General features: G+C 35.4%; 2 protein-coding genes across 2 annotated transcripts; one reads left to right on the top strand and one right to left on the bottom strand.

Annotated features, from left to right (window-relative positions):
• Positions 1-9,574: 9,574 nt before the first annotated feature.
• LOC102804471 (palmitoyltransferase ZDHHC22-like) lies at positions 9,575-12,604 on the bottom strand. The gene has a single exon (XM_006814195.3). The coding sequence runs from the start codon at positions 12,543-12,545 to the stop codon at positions 11,655-11,657; it is 891 nt and encodes a 296-aa protein (XP_006814258.1). The 5' UTR covers positions 12,546-12,604; the 3' UTR covers positions 9,575-11,654.
• A 470-nt stretch (positions 12,605-13,074) lies between these two features.
• Positions 13,075-19,335, top strand: LOC100373613 (uncharacterized). The gene is made up of 2 exons (XM_002732942.4): positions 13,075-13,146; positions 16,901-19,335. Exon 2 carries the CDS (start codon positions 16,917-16,919, stop codon positions 17,697-17,699), a length of 783 nt encoding a protein of 260 aa, XP_002732988.1. The 5' UTR covers positions 13,075-13,146; positions 16,901-16,916; the 3' UTR covers positions 17,700-19,335.
• The last annotated feature ends 1,296 nt before the right edge of the window (positions 19,336-20,631 follow it).

The following is a 20,631-nucleotide window of genomic DNA, read 5'->3' as shown; positions in this document are numbered from 1 at the left end:
GCATTTCACCATAGTCAATACTAGCTTAAGAGGTCCATATACAGAGCATTTCACAATAGTCAATACCAGCTTAAGAGGTCCATATACAAAGCATTTCACCATAGTCAATACCAGCTTATGTGGTCCATATACAGAGCATTTCACCATAGTCAATACTAGCTTTAGAGGTCCATATACAAAGCATTTCACCATAGTCAATACCAGCTTAAGAGGTCCACATACAGAGCATTTCACCATTGTCAATACTAGCTTTAGAGGTCCATATACAAAGCATTTCACCATAGTCAATACCAGCTTAAGAGGTCCATATACAGAGCATTTCACCATAGTAAATACTAGCTTAAGAGGTCCATATACAGAGCATTTCACCATAGTCAATACTAGCTTAAGAGGTCCATATACAGAGCATTTCACCATAGTGAATACCAGCTTAAGAGGTCCATATACAAAGCATTTCACCATAGTGAATACTAGCTTAAGAGGTGCATATACAAAGCATTTCACCATAGTCAATACCAGCTTAAGAGGTCCATATACAGAGCATTTCACCATAGTCAATACTAGCTTAAGAGGTCCATATACAAAGCATTTCACCATAGTCAATACCAGCTTAAGTGGTCCATATACAGAGCATTTCACCATAGTCAATACTAGCTTTAGAGGTCCATATACAAAGCATTTCACCATAGTCAATACCAGCTTAAGAGGTCCACATACAGAGCATTTCACCATTGTCAATACTAGCTTTAGAGGTCCATATACAAAGCATTTCACCATAGTCAATACCAGCTTAAGAGGTCCATATACAGAGCATTTCACCATAGTAAATACTAGCTTAAGAGGTCCATATACAGAGCATTTCACCATAGTTAATACTAGCTTGAAAGGTCCATATACAAAGCATTTCACCATAGTCAATACCAGCTTAAGACGTCCATATACAGAGCATGTCACCATAGTCAATACCAGCTTAAGAGGTCCATATACAAAGCATTTCACCATAGTCAATACCAGCTTAAGAGGTCCATATACAGAGCATTTCACCATAATCAATACCAGCTTAAGAGGTCCATATACAAAGCATTTCACCATAGTCAATACCAACTTAAGAGGTCCATATACAAAGCATTTCACCATAGTCAATACTAGCTTAAGAGGTCCATATACAAAGCATTTCACCATAGTCAATACTAGCTTAAGAGGTCCATATACAAAGCATTTCACCATAGTCAATACTAGCTTAAGAGGTCCATATACAAAGCATTTCACCATTGTCAATACCAGCTTAAGAGGTCCATATACAGAGCATTTCACCATAGTCAATTCTAGCTTAAGAGGTCCATATACAAAGCATTTCACAATAGTCAATACTAGCTTAAGAGGTCCATATACAGAGCATTTCACCATAGTCAATACCAGCTTAAGGGGTCCATATACAGAGCATTTCACCATAGTCAATACTAGCTTAAGAGGTCCATATACAGAGCATTTCACAATAGTCAATATCAGCTTAAGAGGTCCATATACAAAGCATTTCACCATAGTCAATACCAGCTTAAGTGGTCCATATACAGAGCATTTCACCATAGTCAATACTAGCTTTAGAGGTCCATATACAAAGCATTTCACCATAGTCAATACCAGCTTAAGAGGTCCACATACAGAGCATTTCACCATTGTCAATACTAGCTTTAGAGGTCCATATACAAAGCATTTCACCATAGTCAATACCAGCTTAAGAGGTCCATATACAGAGCATTTCACCATAGTAAATACTAGCTTAAGAGGTCCATATACAGAGCATTTCACCATAGTCAATACTAGCTTAAGAGGTCCATATACAGAGCATTTCACCATAGTGAATACCAGCTTAAGAGGGCCATATACAAAGCATTTCACCATAGTGAATACTAGCTTAAGAGGTCCATATACAAAGCATTTCACCATAGTCAATACTAGCTTAAGAGGTCCATATACAAATCATTTCACCATAGTCAATACTAGCTTAAGAGATCCATATACAAAGCATTTCACCATAGTCAATACCAGCTTAAGAGGTCCATATACAGAGCATTTCACCATAGTCAATACTAGCTTAAGAGGTCCATATACAAAGCATTTCACAATAGTCAATACTAGCTTAAGAGGTCCATATACAGAGCATTTCACCATAGTCAATACTAGCTTAAGAGGTCCATATACAGAGCATTTCACCATAGTCAATACCAGCTTAAGAGGTCCATATACAGAGCATTTCACCATAGTCAATACCAGCTTAAGAGGTCCATATACAGAGCATTTCACCATAGTCAATACTAGCTTAAGAGGTCCATATACAGAGCATTTCACAATAGTCAATACCAGCTTAAGAGGTCCATATACAAAGCATTTCACCATAGTCAATACCAGCTTAAGAGGTCCATATACAGAGCATTTCACCATAGTCAATACCAGCTTAAGAGGTCCATATACAGAGCATTTCCCCATAGTCAATACTAGCTTAAGAGGTCCATATATAGAGCATTTCACAATAGTCAATACCAGCTTAAGAGGTCCATATACAAAGCATTTCACCATAGTCAATACCAGCTTAAGAGGTCCATATACAGAGCATTTCACCATAGTCAATACTAGCTTTAGAGGTCCATATACAAAGCATTTCACCATAGTCAATACCAGCTTAAGAGGTCCATATACAGAGCATTTCACCATAGTCAAGACTAGCTTAAGAGGTCCATATACAAAGCATTTCACCACAGTCAATACTAGCTTAAGAGGTCCATATACAAAGCATTTCACCATTGTCAATACCAGCTCAAGAGGTCCATATACAGAGCATTTCACCATAGTCAATACTAGCTTAAGAGGTCCATATACAAAGCATTTCACAATAGTCAATACTAGCTTAAGAGGTCCATATACAGAGCATTTCACCATAGTCAATACCAGCTTAAGAGGTCCATATACAGAGCATTTCACCATAGTCAATACCAGCTTAAGAGGTCCATATACAGAGCATTTCACCATAGTCAATACTAGCTTAAGAGGTCCATATACAGAGCATTTCACAATAGTCAATACCAGCTTAAGAGGTCCATATACAAAGCATTTCACCATAGTCAATACCAGCTTATGTGGTCCATATACAGAGCATTTCACCATAGTCAATACTAGCTTTAGAGGTCCATATACAAAGCATTTCACCATAGTCAATACCAGCTTAAGAGGTCCACATACAGAGCATTTCACCATTGTCAATACTAGCTTTAGAGGTCCATATACAAAGCATTTCACCATAGTCAATACCAGCTTAAGAGGTCCATATACAGAGCATTTCACCATAGTAAATACTAGCTTAAGAGGTCCATATACAGAGCATTTCACCATAGTCAATACTAGCTTAAGAGGTCCATATACAGAGCATTTCACCATAGTGAATACCAGCTTAAGAGGTCCATATACAAAGCATTTCACCATAGTGAATACTAGCTTAAGAGGTCCATATACAAAGCATTTCACCATAGTCAATACCAGCTTAAGAGGTCCATATACAGAGCATTTCACCATAGTCAATACTAGCTTAAGAGGTCCATATACAAAGCATTTCACCATAGTCAATACTAGCTTAAGAGGTCCACATACAGAGCATTTCACATAGTCAATACTAGCTTAAGAGGTCCATATACAAAGCATTTCACCATAGTCAATACCAGCTTAAGAGGTCCATATACAGAGCATTTCACCATAGTCAATACTAGCTTAAGAGGTCCATATACAAAGCATTTCGCAATAGTCAATACTAGCTTAAGAGGTCCATATACAGAGCATTTCACCATAGTCAATACTAGCTTAAGAGGTCCATATACAGAGCATTTCACCATAGTCAATACCAGCTTAAGAGGTCCATATACAGAGCATTTCACCATAGTCAATACCAGCTTAAGAGGTCCATATACAAAGCATTTCACCATAGTCAATACCAGCTTAAGAGGTCCATATACAGAGCATTTCACCATAGTGAATACCAGCTTAAGAGGTCCATATACAAAGCATTTCACCATAGTGAATACTAGCTTAAGAGGTCCATATACAAAGCATTTCACCATAGTCAATACTAGCTTAAGAGGTCCATATACAAATCATTTCACCATAGTCAATACTAGCTTAAGAGATCCATATACAAAGCATTTCACCATAGTCAATACCAGCTTAAGAGGTCCATATACAGAGCATTTCACCATAGTGAATACCAGCTTAAGAGGTCCATATACAAAGCATTTCACCATAGTGAATACTAGCTTAAGAGGTCCATATACAAAGCATTTCACCATAGTCAATACCAGCTTAAGAGGTCCATATACAAAGCATTTCACCATAGTGAATACTAGCTTAAGAGGTCCATATACAAAGCATTTCACCATAGTCAATACTAGCTTAAGAGGTCCATATACAAATCATTTCACCATAGTCAATACTAGCTTAAGTGATCCATATACAAAGCATTTCACCATAGTCAATACTAGCTTAAGAGGTCCATATACAGAGCATTTCACCATAGTGAATACCAGCTTAAGAGGTCCATATACAAAGCATTTCACCATAGTGAATACTAGCTTAAGAGGTCCATATACAAAGCATTTCACCATAGTCAATACCAGCTTAAGAGGTCCATATACAGAGCATTTCACCGTAGTCAATACTAGCTTAAGAGGTCCATATACAAAGCATTTCACCATAGTCAATACCAGCTTAATAGGTCCATATACAAAGCATTTCACCATAGTCAATACCAGCTTAAGAGGTCCATATACAAAGCATTTCACCATAGTCAATACAAGCTTAAGAGGTCCATATACAGAGCATTTCACCATAGTCAATACCAGCTTAAGAGGTCCATATACAGAGCATTTCACCATAGTTAATACTAGCTTAAGAGGTCCATATACAAAGCATTTCACCATAGTCAATACTAGCTTAAGAGGTCCATATACAAAGCATTTCACCATAGTCAATACCAGCTTAAGAGGTCCATATACAGAGCATTTCACCATAATCAATACCAGCTTAAGAGGTCCATATACAAAGCATTTCACCATAGTGAATACTAGCTTAAGAGGTCCATATACAAAGCATTTCACCATAGTCAATACCAGCTTAAGAGGTCCATATACAAAGCATTTCACCATAGTGAATACTAGCTTAAGAGGTCCATATACAAAGCATTTCACCATAGTCAATACTAGCTTAAGAGGTCCATATACAAATCATTTCACCATAGTCAATACTAGCTTAAGTGATCCATATACAAAGCATTTCACCATAGTCAATACTAGCTTAAGAGGTCCATATACAGAGCATTTCACCATAGTGAATACCAGCTTAAGAGGTCCATATACAAAGCATTTCACCATAGTGAATACTAGCTTAAGAGGTCCATATACAAAGCATTTCACCATAGTCAATACCAGCTTAAGAGGTCCATATACAGAGCATTTCACCGTAGTCAATACTAGCTTAAGAGGTCCATATACAAAGCATTTCACCATAGTCAATACCAGCTTAATAGGTCCATATACAAAGCATTTCACCATAGTCAATACCAGCTTAAGAGGTCCATATACAAAGCATTTCACCATAGTCAATACAAGCTTAAGAGGTCCATATACAGAGCATTTCACCATAGTCAATACCAGCTTAAGAGGTCCATATACAGAGCATTTCACCATAGTTAATACTAGCTTAAGAGGTCCATATACAAAGCATTTCACCATAGTCAATACTAGCTTAAGAGGTCCATATACAAAGCATTTCACCATAGTCAATACCAGCTTAAGAGGTCCATATACAGAGCATTTCACCATAATCAATACCAGCTTAAGAGGTCCATATACAAAGCATTTCACCATAGTCAATACCAACTTAAGAGGTCCATATACAGAGCATTTCACCATAGTAAATACCAGCTTAAGAGGTCCACATACAGAGCATTTCACCATAGTCAATACTAACTTTAAAGGTCCATATACAAAGCATTTCACCATAGTCAATACCAGCTTAAGAGGTCCATATACAAAGCATTTCACCATAGTCAATACCAGCTTAAGAGGTCCATATACAAAGCATTTCACAATAGTCAATACCAGCTTAAGAGGTCCATATACAGAGCATTTCACCATAGTCAATACCAGCTTAAGAGGTCCATATACAGAGCATTTCACCATAGTCAATACTAGCTTAAGAGGTCCATATACAGAGCATTTCACCATAGTCAATACTAGCTTAAGAGGTCCATATACAAAGCATTTCACCATAGTCAATACCGGCTTAAGAGGTCCATATAAAAAGCATTTCACCATAGACTATCTATACATAGCATTCCAAAATGCTCCCATAGAAATCCATGAAATGTTATTTGTTTTATACAACAAGGTATTTGACCAGGGAATCTTTCCTTATGAATGGGGTAGGGGATTAATATCGCCTGTATACAAGAAGGGAAACAAGGATGACCCTGGTAATTATAGGAGTATTATGTTATTAAACGTCATAAGTAAAATTTATTCAAGTATATTAAGTAATAGGTTAAATACCTGGTTAAAACATTATAATGAAATTGTGGAAGAACAAAGTGGTTTCCAGAAACATAGAAGCACATTAGATAATGTCTTCATTTTACGTACTCTTGTGGAAAAATATGTCTTTCAGTTAAAAGGTCGTTTCTATTGTGCATTTGTAGACTATGAGAAGGCCTTCGATAGGGTACATCATTGCTCATTGTTTTACAAATTATCGAAGACTGGTCTCAAAGGCAAATTATTTAATTCCTTATATTGGGGGGGGGGGGCAAGGGTTATTTTCGTTCAACGTAATTGCAATATTTTTTTGTTCGTACTACGTAAATTGAAAAAATAAATTACGTAATTCTGTAATCACAGGCTAGACGTACAAAAAACACAAGAATTTACATCCAAATAAAAAAAAATCCTAAAGAATAATCCAGGAAAATTACATTATAGAAACTGTAAAACGACTAGATGACACAATTCACTACAAAATTGAATGTCAAGACGTAAAAGGCCCTCTAACCGAATGAAGAGCATTACGAGGGTAATATGCGCGTGCATCTCTACACACGGCGCAGCAATGGCGGAGAATTTGAGCCGGGGAGCTCTTCGGATCATTCAATGTTCCCCTTTTTAACACTGTAAACTGTAAAAACGTCTTTTTTTGCTCTTGTAAATTGTAAAAAGCCCTTTTTATTTCCCGTAAAACCGTACCAGCTACCCCCCTTGCCTCCCCTCTATATTCAATGTACCAGCATGTAAAGGCAGCAGTGAAAACTCCCTGGGGGGTAACTAACTACTTTAATATTAGTATGGGTTTGCAACAGGGCTCTGTGATTTCACCTCTTTTATTTTGTTTCTACATTAATGATCTTCATAGAACTATTCAACAAGGTCATGAAACTGTAGTTTACCTGTGTGCTTTGAAATTGTGTTATCTATTGTATGCAGATGACCTGGCTCTGTTTAGTAGTACACCTATTCGTTTACAACGATTATTGAATAATTTGGCAGACTATTGGTCAAAGTGGAGACTTACAGTGAACCTTAAGAAAACTAAAATTATTGTTTTTCGGAAAGGGGGCCATTTAAAAAACAGTGAAAAATGGTTTTGGAAGGGTAAAAGCATTGAAACTGTTTCAAAATATAATTATTTGGGGGTTATACTTTCCAGTTCTGGAAAATGGTACCAGGCACAAAAATATGTTTCTCAACAGGCTAGTAAAGCACTTTTTTGTTTGGAAAAAAAGTTACAGAATCTGGGAGGTGTGCCGCCTGATGTTGCTTTTCGTATATTTGATTGTAAAATCCTCCCAATTCTCCTCTACGGTAGTGCTATTTGGGGCACACATTCTGATATTAATGATGTGGAGAGAGTACACAATAAATTTTGCGTTAGTTTTGTTGCCACTAATTCCGCTGTTAGGGGAGAATTGGGTCGGCATTATCTTAGAGTGTATGTAAATGTTGAAATTATTCGTTTTTGATTAAAATTAATAAGTGATGTTTCTCCACATATTTTAAGAGAATCGTATAAATTTCAACTTAATATGGCAGGAGCAGGTACTATCTGCTGGGCTTTGACAGTTAAAAATCTTCTCTATAAATATGGTTTTGGACATATTTGGATTGACCAATATGTAAGTAATTCTATTGCATTCCTGGAACTGTTTAAACAGAGGTGCTTTGATATATCCAGACAAGATTGGAGCTCTGAAATTAATAGAAGTCCCAAACTTGTAACTTATTGTAAGGTGAAACATGAATTAACATGTGAGAAATATCTCACAAATATTGGTCAGTCTTCTGCAATATACAGAAATGCTTTATGTAGATTAAGGATCTCGTCCCATGTACTACAAATTGAAAAGGGTAGGGCCAGTGGTACTCCACGTAACCAGAGGTTGTGTCCTTTTGGCTGTAGTGTAATTGAGGACGAATACCACTTTACATTAGTATGTTCCAAATATAACTCCCTAAGGTTGAAGTTTATTGCACAGTATTACTACTCCCCACCTACAGAGATAAAGTTTATTTCATTATTTCAGAATCAAACCCCATATATACAATTAAACCTTGGTAAATTTATATTTTATAGTTTTCAAGTACGACAACTTATGCTTGGAGAGAACACTTAATTATGCAAATGTTATGTATTATGATTTTATATTTGTTTTTCTTTACTTGTTTCTGCGACCATTCCAATCTAATTTATTATGTATTTATTTGTATCTGTACATAAGGCCAAAGGCCACAGTACGAAATAAAGATATATATATATATATATATTCCAAAATAGTCAGTACAAGCTTTGGGGGTAGGTCCCGTTAACAATGTACATAACACCACACCAGTCAATACTAACTGGGGAGGGAATCTCATAAAAAATATGCACATAGCATTTGATCAGTCAATACTAGCTTAAGGGTTCCATAACAATATAACTTACATAGCACTCCACCCATCAACACTAGCTTAGGGGTCCATATAAATATTTTCATAGCATTTCACGATAGTCAATAATTTAATTTAATCTTCACAGCTAGCAATTTCACTGTTTTTATTGTAGCCACATTGTCAGCAGTGTTTGTTCTGACTTGGGCACCTCAATTTTGAATACAATCATTTTCAAAGAGGATTCATGGGTTTGGATTGAGTAAGATTTATAGTGAAAGATTTGCATGGAATTTGAAAATCTTGAATTATTATTTGAGCAGGAGCATACAATTTCATTTCAAATTCAAGAAATCCCATTAAATAAAGTGTTTTTTTATAACAAACATTGCTGTGAATGTTTCTGGAAGTATATGTAATACAATGTTGATAGGGAGGCAGTTTATTTTGGCACTGCTGTATAATGCCAACGAAATTTTCACTTTTTAATTGTATGCTGGAGAGAGAATACAATAAATGCAATTTGTGGTGGAGTGTTGCTTTGCTAGATGCATTTTTAACAGAGCAAATTTACAAAACAGTTATACAAATTGCAACGCTGTGTATGTACTAGAGTGTGAAGAAATAAAACTAAACATTGTTTATTGACAACTCTTTTACCACAAAAATACAATGAACAATTATCATGAAAATTGTGTGTATAATCAACATATTGTAAAACAATTGATCAGACTAAATACAACTTTAAAGGCAATACAACAGGAAAACAAAATCTGTAACGATGCAGACAGACATTTATGGTTAGTATTAAAATAGCAACAAAACATAGGTACTCATTTTTTATGAATTATAGCAAATTTTTTGAATAATTTTATTTTTTCACCGCATTTAAAGGAAAGACAATGCCAATTAATTAGGACATACCAGTACACATAGTGATGAATTGACACAAAATTAATACATTCACCAGTAGTATTATTATAATAACAGTAAAATTTCACTACAAATTTGCTATTCATCTTGCAGAATGACAACATTTTAGTGTTGTACCAGGTGACAGATCCTACTACTAGACACTGAATGCCATTGTTTTTGTAATTGACTTTTTGGGTGTGCATGTTACCAGTTATCAAGTTAGAGCAAAAGAAATTTTATGGCATGTGATATGTATCATACCATGCATATCACTAGTATACAGTGTGTAAATAGGTCAAACAATTAAAATGAATAAGTAACTGACAATTACTGTATCTATTGCATTGATTGTATCATGAATTTAGTTCACTCTCAAGTTTTGTTCAAAAAATATACCATTATTGAGTCAGCCTCTAAGACATTATATCACATATAAAATATATAAAATTCAAAGTTGAGACAAGGGTTTCTGAATAGTCACTTTCATACCAATTAAAGAAGAGACATCCCAATCCTTGTCAGTTGTTTTGTTTGTTCATATACCTCAAACTGATAACAAAAATATAGAAAATTGTTTTTGAAATTACAGTTACCAATTTTCAATTAAAAAAATTACTCAATAATAAAATATTGCAACATGGTACTTCATCAAATAAAAATTGAGAAAGTATCTGGCCTCAGTTTTCTAACACCCTACAATTTTTTTTACATTATTAGAAATCAAAAAATAATCTTTAGTTTGGCAATGAAGGGGGAGGGCAGTAAAAATGAAGTCAACCAACTCAATAGAAAAATAGGTTTTCTGAATAAAAAAGGTTTAACTTCAGCACTAAGAGGGCACCAAATTTCAATCTCAACATTTCTGAAAATGCTATAAATTGAAAGAATTATTCACCTATTTTGTTGGGCATCAAAGAATTCAGATTTTATTTTTATTTTGAAAATTGACAAGTTGACTTTGACCCCAGGGTTAAGGGAATTTTATACAACTTTACAAGAGTACTATCTATAATTATATTTGGTAATTTAAGGATTCATCCAATGCATGGAAAGGCATCAAATATGATCCTCGGTGTCTACAAACTGTCAAAAAATACAAAATGAGTTTCAGCCTCTGAAATTTCTTTTTTCTTTTCATTTTCAGCCAATAAGATTGTGTACAATTCTATCAAAATGGTGACACAGGGTTTTCCTCTGGACATTATATTTTGGAGAACCAATAGAACCAATTTAGCATAGCAATGAACACAAATGAGGTGATTAGACACTGATGTTTGGGTTATTAGATAATACCTGTATGTATGCACATTCATTACATTGTGTATCATATTTCCATATTAGTATGCATGCACTTATATAAATAGAGGTATATCTATGGTCAAAATGATAGAAATATGCACTTCTAATAGAGCCAATACAGTATATACAACATTGTGACCATATCAAATCAATTGTAGTTCAGGAAAGGTTTAAGCATTAAAAATAATTTACTAGTTTTTTAAGAGAATTAAAAAACAAACTTCAACTTATAGTTAAAAAGTTGTTCAGAAATCAAGATTCACACCCATGTTGACACTCAAAGGTGCACTGACTCATGCTGCTACCCAAACATAAATTAACCTCCATGTGTGGATACTCAGCAGGGCAAAAAATACGCAAATATGCATAAACTTTTATGTAATTTTAAGAGATATATTTAAGTGTCTTGTATTCGCAACATTTGGTTATTCTACCAGTAGTAATAGTTCTCCTTCACACATGTGAGCCGTACTATATCTGGTACTATATCCCCTTTATATTTTTCTTTGGAGTGGACCAGTTGATCCCATCTCCTTGCAGCGATGTACAAGAAGGGATTAGAAAGCATAGTAACCAGTTCTTTCCAAACGTTTCCCGATAGTTTTCCCAGCTGTTGTAATTTATTCCCCTGATATCATGGATTGCTTCGTGTCGAGTTTGTCCTTCGTAAGCGATTATCATGTTCCATATGAACAGACCTATCCCCATGACGAACGTCATAACACATATGTACATCAAGAACACTATACCAAAGACAGAAGATGGCATAGAACCAAACATCCAGCTGAGAATCGCAAACGGTAGTAGGTATGTGAATGCAGTGTCCCCATAAAAGAAAGCTCCATAGGTGTAGTGTAGAAACATCGCTGCGTAGACCATCCCGTAGATAGAGGCAACTGCTACATAGAAATTATACACTATAAAATTACGATGATTGTAGTAACCGATACATCGTCCAATGAAAAAGCAATGTTCTTCACGTTTCAAAACGCAGTACCCACATATCGGGCAGTGGTGGGCTCTTGGTGGGGCATGTTGTTGGCAGGTGATGCAGTGATGCCATGTTTTGGGTACTGGATCGGGGGAACGAGCTTGGTAAGAACTGTTGTGAAACATGCACAACAAATAGTTCGATATCATGTTGACTACTGAGAAAATAAATACGTAAGTGTGGAATGTTTTCCGTGATTCATAAATTTCATCTTTGTACACAACAGGCATGGACACGAATAGGACTGTGTAAACGACAGCTACGGTAACCACCCAGTAATAAGACGTTGCTAAACAATTGGCAAACCTCAAATGTCTTCGTGATTTTTGCATCTTGAACAACTGAGTGGCGATCTTGTCGCCCAAACCATTCATGTGCCGCATCGCTGATGTTTGTGTATGCAGACTAAATATGAACTATGACACCTTCGCACCTTCAGTGTTTTCCGTCGTTACGATGTGATATTGTATGGCTATAGTCTGTTTATTCTATTTTAACTACTCGAGGGGGCTACACATAGAACACGTGGTCATTCTACAACATAGTGTCTAGTCAAATAATCGAGCTGAACACATAAACTATGATCTCTTTTATGAGCTTAGTTTTATTTATGCTTGTATTTTCTTTTCATATTAATCATTAAAAAAAAGGTAAAATAGGGAATACTACTTCTTTCATTATGTTTTCAGTATATAGGTATACTACCCCTGTACGTTTCTAGTCTCGTACTACAAATTAAACAAACAAACATCTTTGGTAAGTACTATAATTTAGATTTTTATAAGTGTTAAGTATAAATATGATATATTTAATTAATAATGGATGTCAAAGTATATTGACATATTTCGAACTACCAAAAAATGTATTGTTGTATATAACGTTTACCTTTTTTTTGAACGAGGCTATTTCTGCGCAGTCGCAGTATTTACAAAATGGCGCAATAGTTTAAAAACGTCGTCCGTCATAAATGTGAAAGTGTTTTAGGTAAGAAATTAGCATTTATCAGTACAAATTTGTGCTTCTCTCATCTCTTGAACTATTTATTCAATGATTTGTGGTAGAAAATGTCCCACAGTGTTGATACTTCCGCATATTTTGGTCAATTATTCCACTAGTCTATGGGGAGTTTTCTCGGGTAGTCCAAAGGTTTATTTTATCATGATTAGTTATGTATTTCCCCATATCAGAACACTATTTATTAAGTGGATAGTACATTAAATCAATTGTGTGGCCATGTATACATTTAATGGGATACATACACCAATGATTTTTCTAAAAACCTGTAAAAATCGAGCCCTGGATAAACCTACAGTCAGCTGGCATCGGTGTCGCTGGGTGTATATGATAGAGGGAAGTTGTGCAACCAAATTTGCCGAGTTCGCAGTTTTTCGCCGATAAAAAAATAACTAAGGCAAAAACTCGCGGTTTTTCGGCATTTTTGTAATAAAGACATTATTATCTATCAATAATCCGCCCAAAACAGGAATATTGCAATTGCAATTGCAATTATCGACCCCACGACGGCAGTGACTTGACGCATGGCGATGTGCTTGCTGCAGTTTATGCAGCTCTCTTGGTCGTGGTATACGTTGCGGGGCGACCAGAGAGCTGCAGTTCCCTTCCCTAAACAAATGCACAGATTTTTAAATATGCCAGTTATGTATCATTAAAATTGTGATTGTAATAAAATTACCTCGACTTGCAGGAAAAAATAGACAAATATGTTCTCACAAATATATCTGTTACTGATTACAGCAAGCTTTAAGCAAATTTGCCCGTGTAAATGAGACTATTTCACGTTAAAACTGTGCCGAAGTGAAACCTCCGATTGAACGCCGCCATTTTGAAGCCGACCTCTATCACGTGACTTGGCTCTTTTAGTGACGAGTGTAATCACGTGACTACAGCAGCCATCGGCGCCTGTCTGGGACAGCGCTTCATGTGACGAAACAACGGCAGACGGCTTTTTATAATTTTAATTTCATTTCACCATTAAGTGACTCATCTTTTTTTGAAAAAAATCAAATAAAGTACATGTATTATTAAAAATATTTTTTTCAAGCAGTTTTATTTATATATTGTGAAAAATCTAAAAATAATCTTGTAACTTGCCAGAGTGTTACAAGTGACAGGAGCAGACAGCAGACAGCATGGAATCTTTTGACCAGAATCTGAAAGATATTTTTAAATTTGACCTAAAAGCTCAACAAGTAGAAGGTACTACTTGTATTTTAAATAATATACACACATCGGCCATATTACCAACAGGGTATGGCAAAAGTATGATGTATATTTTACCACCAATGCTCCTCAATATTATGCGGAAAGAGACAACAAGCCAACGGGGTAATGGGTTTCAGCTTTAGAACATTCACTAATGCATTGTCAACAGTTTCTGAGGTTTTAAGTCTAGATGCAATGGATTGCCTGCGATACCCTTTAACTTTCTTCTGGAACTCATCTCCACAATGATTGCAAGAACCTGCCATTCTCAATTTTCAGTTAAAATGTCAACTGCGCATGCTTCGTCATTGTCATGTGATCAGGACACATGACAGAGGTCATCTTGAAATCCGTCGTTCAATCGATTAAATTACGTTCGGTCTAATTATACACAGAAATATATACTTTTCAAGAAGAAATAGTCCTTCATTTTCGGTCAGTAGATACCTAAGATGTTTGTGTTTGCAAGGATAACTTTTATTCGTTTTAAATTTCATTGAAATCGTTCGATAACATCAAAAATAGCGTGCGCCCCGGGATCCCGGGGCGGCGAACTGTGCGGTTCTCAATGGACGCGATCTGCAGCTCTATGGCCGCAACGTAATATCAAAATAGCTTAAGCGGCCAATAAGAGCTGCTAAACTGCAGCAAGGCGATGTGCTAGACATGTTGACGAGATTACAGAACTTCAAAATAAACAAAGACTCCAATTACTTTACAGATATCCAGGATCTCAAAATTTAACAGAAAACAAAATCGTTCAAAAACGATGTTTTTTAAAGCAGTCAAAACTTGCCAATTTTTTACATCATAATTTGATTCATTGACTTAAAACATCAAAATCGACGTGTCTGCATAAATTATGATAATTACATGTACTTGTAGCTCCTGTGAACTTACATTGTGACTTCATTCAAAATGGATGCCTTCAGTTACGATTTAGGATACGTGATAGGGCTCATACCACTAATTGAATTTCCATAGACGACAATGTTAACATATGACGAGATTGCTATATGAAAATGATGAAGAAAACGTGGCTCAAAAATGGGAAATCAACATGCCAGTAATCAACCATATGAAAAAAAATAACATGTTGGCCAGCTCAAACTCTTACAAATCTCAGGTAAACAAGACACACCTACTGTATCTGGATTGCACCTAGAGAAATCACTGGAAAAACACCAAGATTAGAACATCCAGACACACACAGAATAAACCCACAGGTACACAGCCGCTAAGTAGTAAACAAAAGACCACATGTTGGTCTCACCTTTGACCCAGGTGATTACAGGGAAAAAAAATATTTAAAAAATTTCATTGGTTCTTGCAAGGCATTTAAATTGGTTAATTAGTGGCATGAGATCTGATACATACCTGGTCTTTTCAGCAGTTATTTTAATGTTTATTGATTTCATGTACATACCATAATATTTTTGTCTTATTTGGTAAATTATTTTATTGAAACAATACAATATATGTAAACATAATCACCAAAGGAAAACTGGTGTCTTTCATTTGTCTTGTGTTTACAGCACATGTAATTGTTGTTTCAATCGAAGTCACGCCCACTCTGAATAAACAGACTTCCTGTGAAAACCGACCATATATCCCAGTCCCAGTCATAGTCGATTTTGACAGGTTTTACTGTATACTATAATAATACTAAAGTTATTAAATATGGTTGTCATGAAATAGACAAATTACCATTTCAATGATCCATTTCTTACCTTAAATTGGAAAAAATTAAAATTACCGGTACTATAGCATCTGGGGATTAATTAGCCCTGTGTACAGTGCTGTGTGTACACAGCACTGTACTCAGGGCTAGGGATTAATTATAATTTCCACGCACTAAATTTATTTTGTACAATATCAAACAGTTTATGAGTATTTCAACAGTTTCTGCAGGGTCTTTTGGTGCAGGGATTTGTGGGCAATACGGTAATCCAATGTACAATTATTGATTGCCTGAAAGCCAGTCTACACATAGTAACAGCAAAGGAGAAATGCTCGAAATGATGGGAATAACACATACTTAAAGGGTGGTGGTCATTGGGCTGCGCAAGTAAACATCGATTTTCCCACAATCCAATGTGCTCTTCTAATGGAAATCACAAGTATGAGGTTTGACCTGGGAGCAACTTGCACTAATTATCACCGATGTCTCCTTTGATATCTTCCAATTACCTAAAAAATACCTAATTAAAGCTTGGTAATGTCTCAGTTTGTACTCATTGATCTGCGCAACAGTCAAAGCTGCCATCTTTGTTTATATGTGAACCATATATGACGACTACTGCCCTTTAATAAATTAATTACCTTGCATTGGTATGACTAAATTTGCATAATTCAATGTATTTTAAATAATTATTAAATTTGCATAATAATTACTTTTCAGTTTTTTCTATTCCTTCATATCAATAACCAAAAGTGGATTTGATTGCAAATTATTATTATTATTAATTGTCAGTATTTGTGTATATCTAAGTTTAATTTTTATTTTTTTTTGTAGCCAGCAAGCATTCAACATGGCTCTTGAGCATGAATCGTGCGACAAACGTGACTATTTGATTCATGCAAAGCTAAAAGAAGCAAGGACAAGTCACTGTCTTTCTTTTAACAACACCAAACTGAATCGCATTCCCAAAGAAGTGTTTACTAAATTAACAAGTTTGCGACATCTTTACCTGAGTGGTTGCAACCTCCAGGGAGTTGTACCAATTGAGTTTATGGAGCTTCCGTTGTTAGAATCGCTTGATCTATCTGTGAATGGATTTGATGAACTTCCTGCAGATGTGTGTCGCAAACTAACCAGGCTAGAGATGCTTGATATCAGTAGTAATAAGCTTGTTGTTTTACCTACAACGATTAGCTGTATGAAAAATTTGCGAGAATTGAATTTGTCTGAGAACCGATTGGTGGATCTTCCTGACCAATTAGGGAATCTTCCTCATCTACAAGTACTGGATTTGTCTTCTAACTTACTGAGAGAAATTCCTCCTGGAGTTCTTACTGGTAGTATGGGTGAAACTCTTACGCAGTTCAGTGTCAGAAACAATTTACTTACAAAATTTTCTGATGAGATTGGAGCACTTAAATATTTGGAAGAGCTAGACTTACGAGATAACAACTTCATCAATATGCCAAGAGCTGTCAGAACTTTGATAAATTTGAAAGCCTTCTACTACGCTGGGAATAGATGGAGACGTTGTCACCGACCATACAGGCAGGGTGTACCTGACAACGGGGTAGCTAGTTATGGGGCTGGAGCTCTTGACAGACTGTTTACTTTTGTACATCCACGCTATTAGAATGGTCAACTTCTCTAGTCAGGAGTAAAATTTTGCATCAAAGAGTTATTTCAAATTGAAGTAACAACAAGCAATTAAGATGAAACTTTTTAGCTCCACTGTTAGTATAGGTGATTGTCTGCTGTTATCTTGCATCAGCTTTTTTTCAAACGGCCTCTTGAAAACTCTTAATGTTCCTTGGGTTGACCTCTATGAAATTAGACCATTTTGTCAAGATATTTTCAATTCTCTATTATTAATGAATATTTTTCGTCACAAATGTTATTTTCACTCGGATTGGTTTTATACATGTACCTTTGGTGGTCATCTACTAGATTAAAACATTTCGTGAAAATATCTTGAATTTTCTAGTTTAAGTGAATATTTTGGTCATTGTTAGTGAAAATTGACTTCTAATTGATGACTGCTAGTTTGATTGAATTGATAATTGGTATATATGTAAATGTACCTTTGATTAGATCATTGTGTGACATAAAGGGAACTCTCTGCTAATTCTGACATATCCTATAACTGTAGTTGATGAATCCAAAACTTGGCTACTATTGCCGGTAAATGTATCCTTACCAGTCATGAGAGTGAAACACTTAAAATATAAACAAAGCCAAGGTTATTTATTTTCCCACTATGATGATTATCTATATTATGTAACTATATGCAATAACTCATTTTATCAAATACAACTATTTTACTAACAATAAAGTTTTTTTGGAAGGATGGCATAAATGTATCATTGACAACTGTGTACAAACAAAATAAAGTGGGATAAAAAAAAGAAGTCTCACTTATACCAAGAATATATTACAGCGATTCCAGGATTTGACGCTGAAGTAGTGCTAGATTTAGATAACATTCTACAATAGGTTACACACTTTGTTTTCACATTTACATGAGTTGCAACTAGAAATATAAACATTGACTGCAAATCAGAGTAATGATTGACAGATATTGCCCACAATGTTTTCTATTTTTGCTACAAAGTCTGTAGACTTTGTGGCACGTCTGTCCTCAGTTACTTTTGGTCAGTCATCGTGTTGATTGCATGTTTACAAATCAGCATTTGTCCAAGTTATTTAAACACCACGAAAAACCAGTTGAAGTAAACTGAACTGTCATTTGCTGAGATTGGAGATCGAAGTGGTGTTTCAAAGCAGACGGCTTATAATATCGTCAAACAGTTTACCGCCAAGAGTATCCTGCCAGGAAAGCGTAAGAGCGATCAATCCGGGATTAAAAAACTGACATCGTTATAGACTATGTTGAATATTATAAAACGTTGAGACCGAGCATGTACGGATGATAAATTCGACAAAACTACTCGAAAACGGTGTATGTCCAGCGGCAACCCTCCCCGGACATATGATCGTGTGTTGCTAGTGATAAGCTGTTTACGGATACAGTAGAGTTAATAGTAAAAGTAAAAACGTTCTTGATGGGGAAAAATGTTTCGCTGCATGGCAAAATATATATTTTCTTGAAGCCCTTGTTCCTGGTTTTTTACCTTGCCCGTACCATCAAAGATGGAAGGGAAAGGTATATTAAGGGAAAAATTTTGTCCGGCGTTGTTGTCGTCGTTGTCATCGTTAATTGTTATTGTGTACATAATAAATTTACTAATTCTATTCCAAACTTCATCAAACTTGGTCACCTTATTCATCAGTATAAAGTCTTCCCTGAGTTTGAACAACAGATGTCCTGTATGAAAATATCATGCAAAAATTGAGAAAATCTGATAAAATATTTTGACTGTTTCTACTTGACTGATCACTGGTGATACATATCAAAGGTCACTGATGTCAGTGGAAATGTGCATTGTTGTATGTGTTCAATGAAGCAAATGATTTATCTTGTAATAATATCCTTGGTAATGTATCTCAGAATCCCATACTGGGTTTCAAAACCAACTCATGGAGAGATTGCACAGTCTGATACACATTTGCAAACCTACCAATAAAATCTTGTCAGAAAATCAATATAAGCACTCCTATGAACTGGGTGCCAAACTTTGATCAAGATCTGAAGCTAATAGAAAATCTGTTTAGTTCAAAGTTATCAAATCAAAAACAATACATAAAAAGCAAAACATTTCATCCACATTTTAAAAAGAAAATTGTTCTAAAATATATGTATTCTGTATTTGACAAACAGTTCATTCGACAAATGAAAACTCACAGGAATATGTTTCAGCTATTAGAACAGAATGATAGTTTTTTTAATACTGGTTTAAAAACGCACTTCAAAGATTGCAGTGTTTGAAGATGTAGATTCTCAGGAGGCAACAGTACTGTTGACTACTCCCTCCACTGGACACCAACTAACTATTTAAGTTGATTTGCATACAAAGCAGAGGTTGCAACATGATAGCTATTCATAAAGGGTGATTTTTTTTTACTTTTCATATAATACAGTAGTCACACAATGAGGCAGTTCATATTTGTCTCAGTGAATCATTAATTTTTGACAGGCACCTGTACAAAATACTTGGACAAAAGCCTGCTAAGATTTTCTGTTATCTTGCATGTTTCATGAATCTATTCACGTCTAAATGCAGCACTTTTTTTTTTGCGATGGGGCATTTGTTTTTTACTTTGAATAAAGCTGGAAATTATGTCCCTTAAAATAATTACCGGTAAACAAATAAGGCACCAATGTTTTTGTAAGATATTTACATCTTTAAAGGACATTCGGTAGACTGATTCCCCACTGTTGGTTCAACCCCAAAACTTGTATTCAAAATTAATTATGACAATGCATATTTATATTGCAACAAACTATGATAAAGGAAATGATATATAACAAAGGGCAAGGTCACCAGAGTTCAACTATGTTTTAAAAAAAAGGTCTGATATGTACCACCAAATTAGTCACATGACATGTAAACATAGAGGCGACATTTTGAATAAAAATGAGTTTTACGTAAAAACAGCGGGGGTTT

The sequence above is a fragment of the Saccoglossus kowalevskii genome, chromosome 2 (assembly GCF_978046115.1).
Source record: "Saccoglossus kowalevskii chromosome 2, keSacKowa6.1, whole genome shotgun sequence".
In the NCBI taxonomy this organism is placed as follows: domain Eukaryota; kingdom Metazoa; phylum Hemichordata; class Enteropneusta; family Harrimaniidae; genus Saccoglossus; species Saccoglossus kowalevskii.
This window is presented reverse-complemented; position numbering and strand designations above follow the sequence as displayed.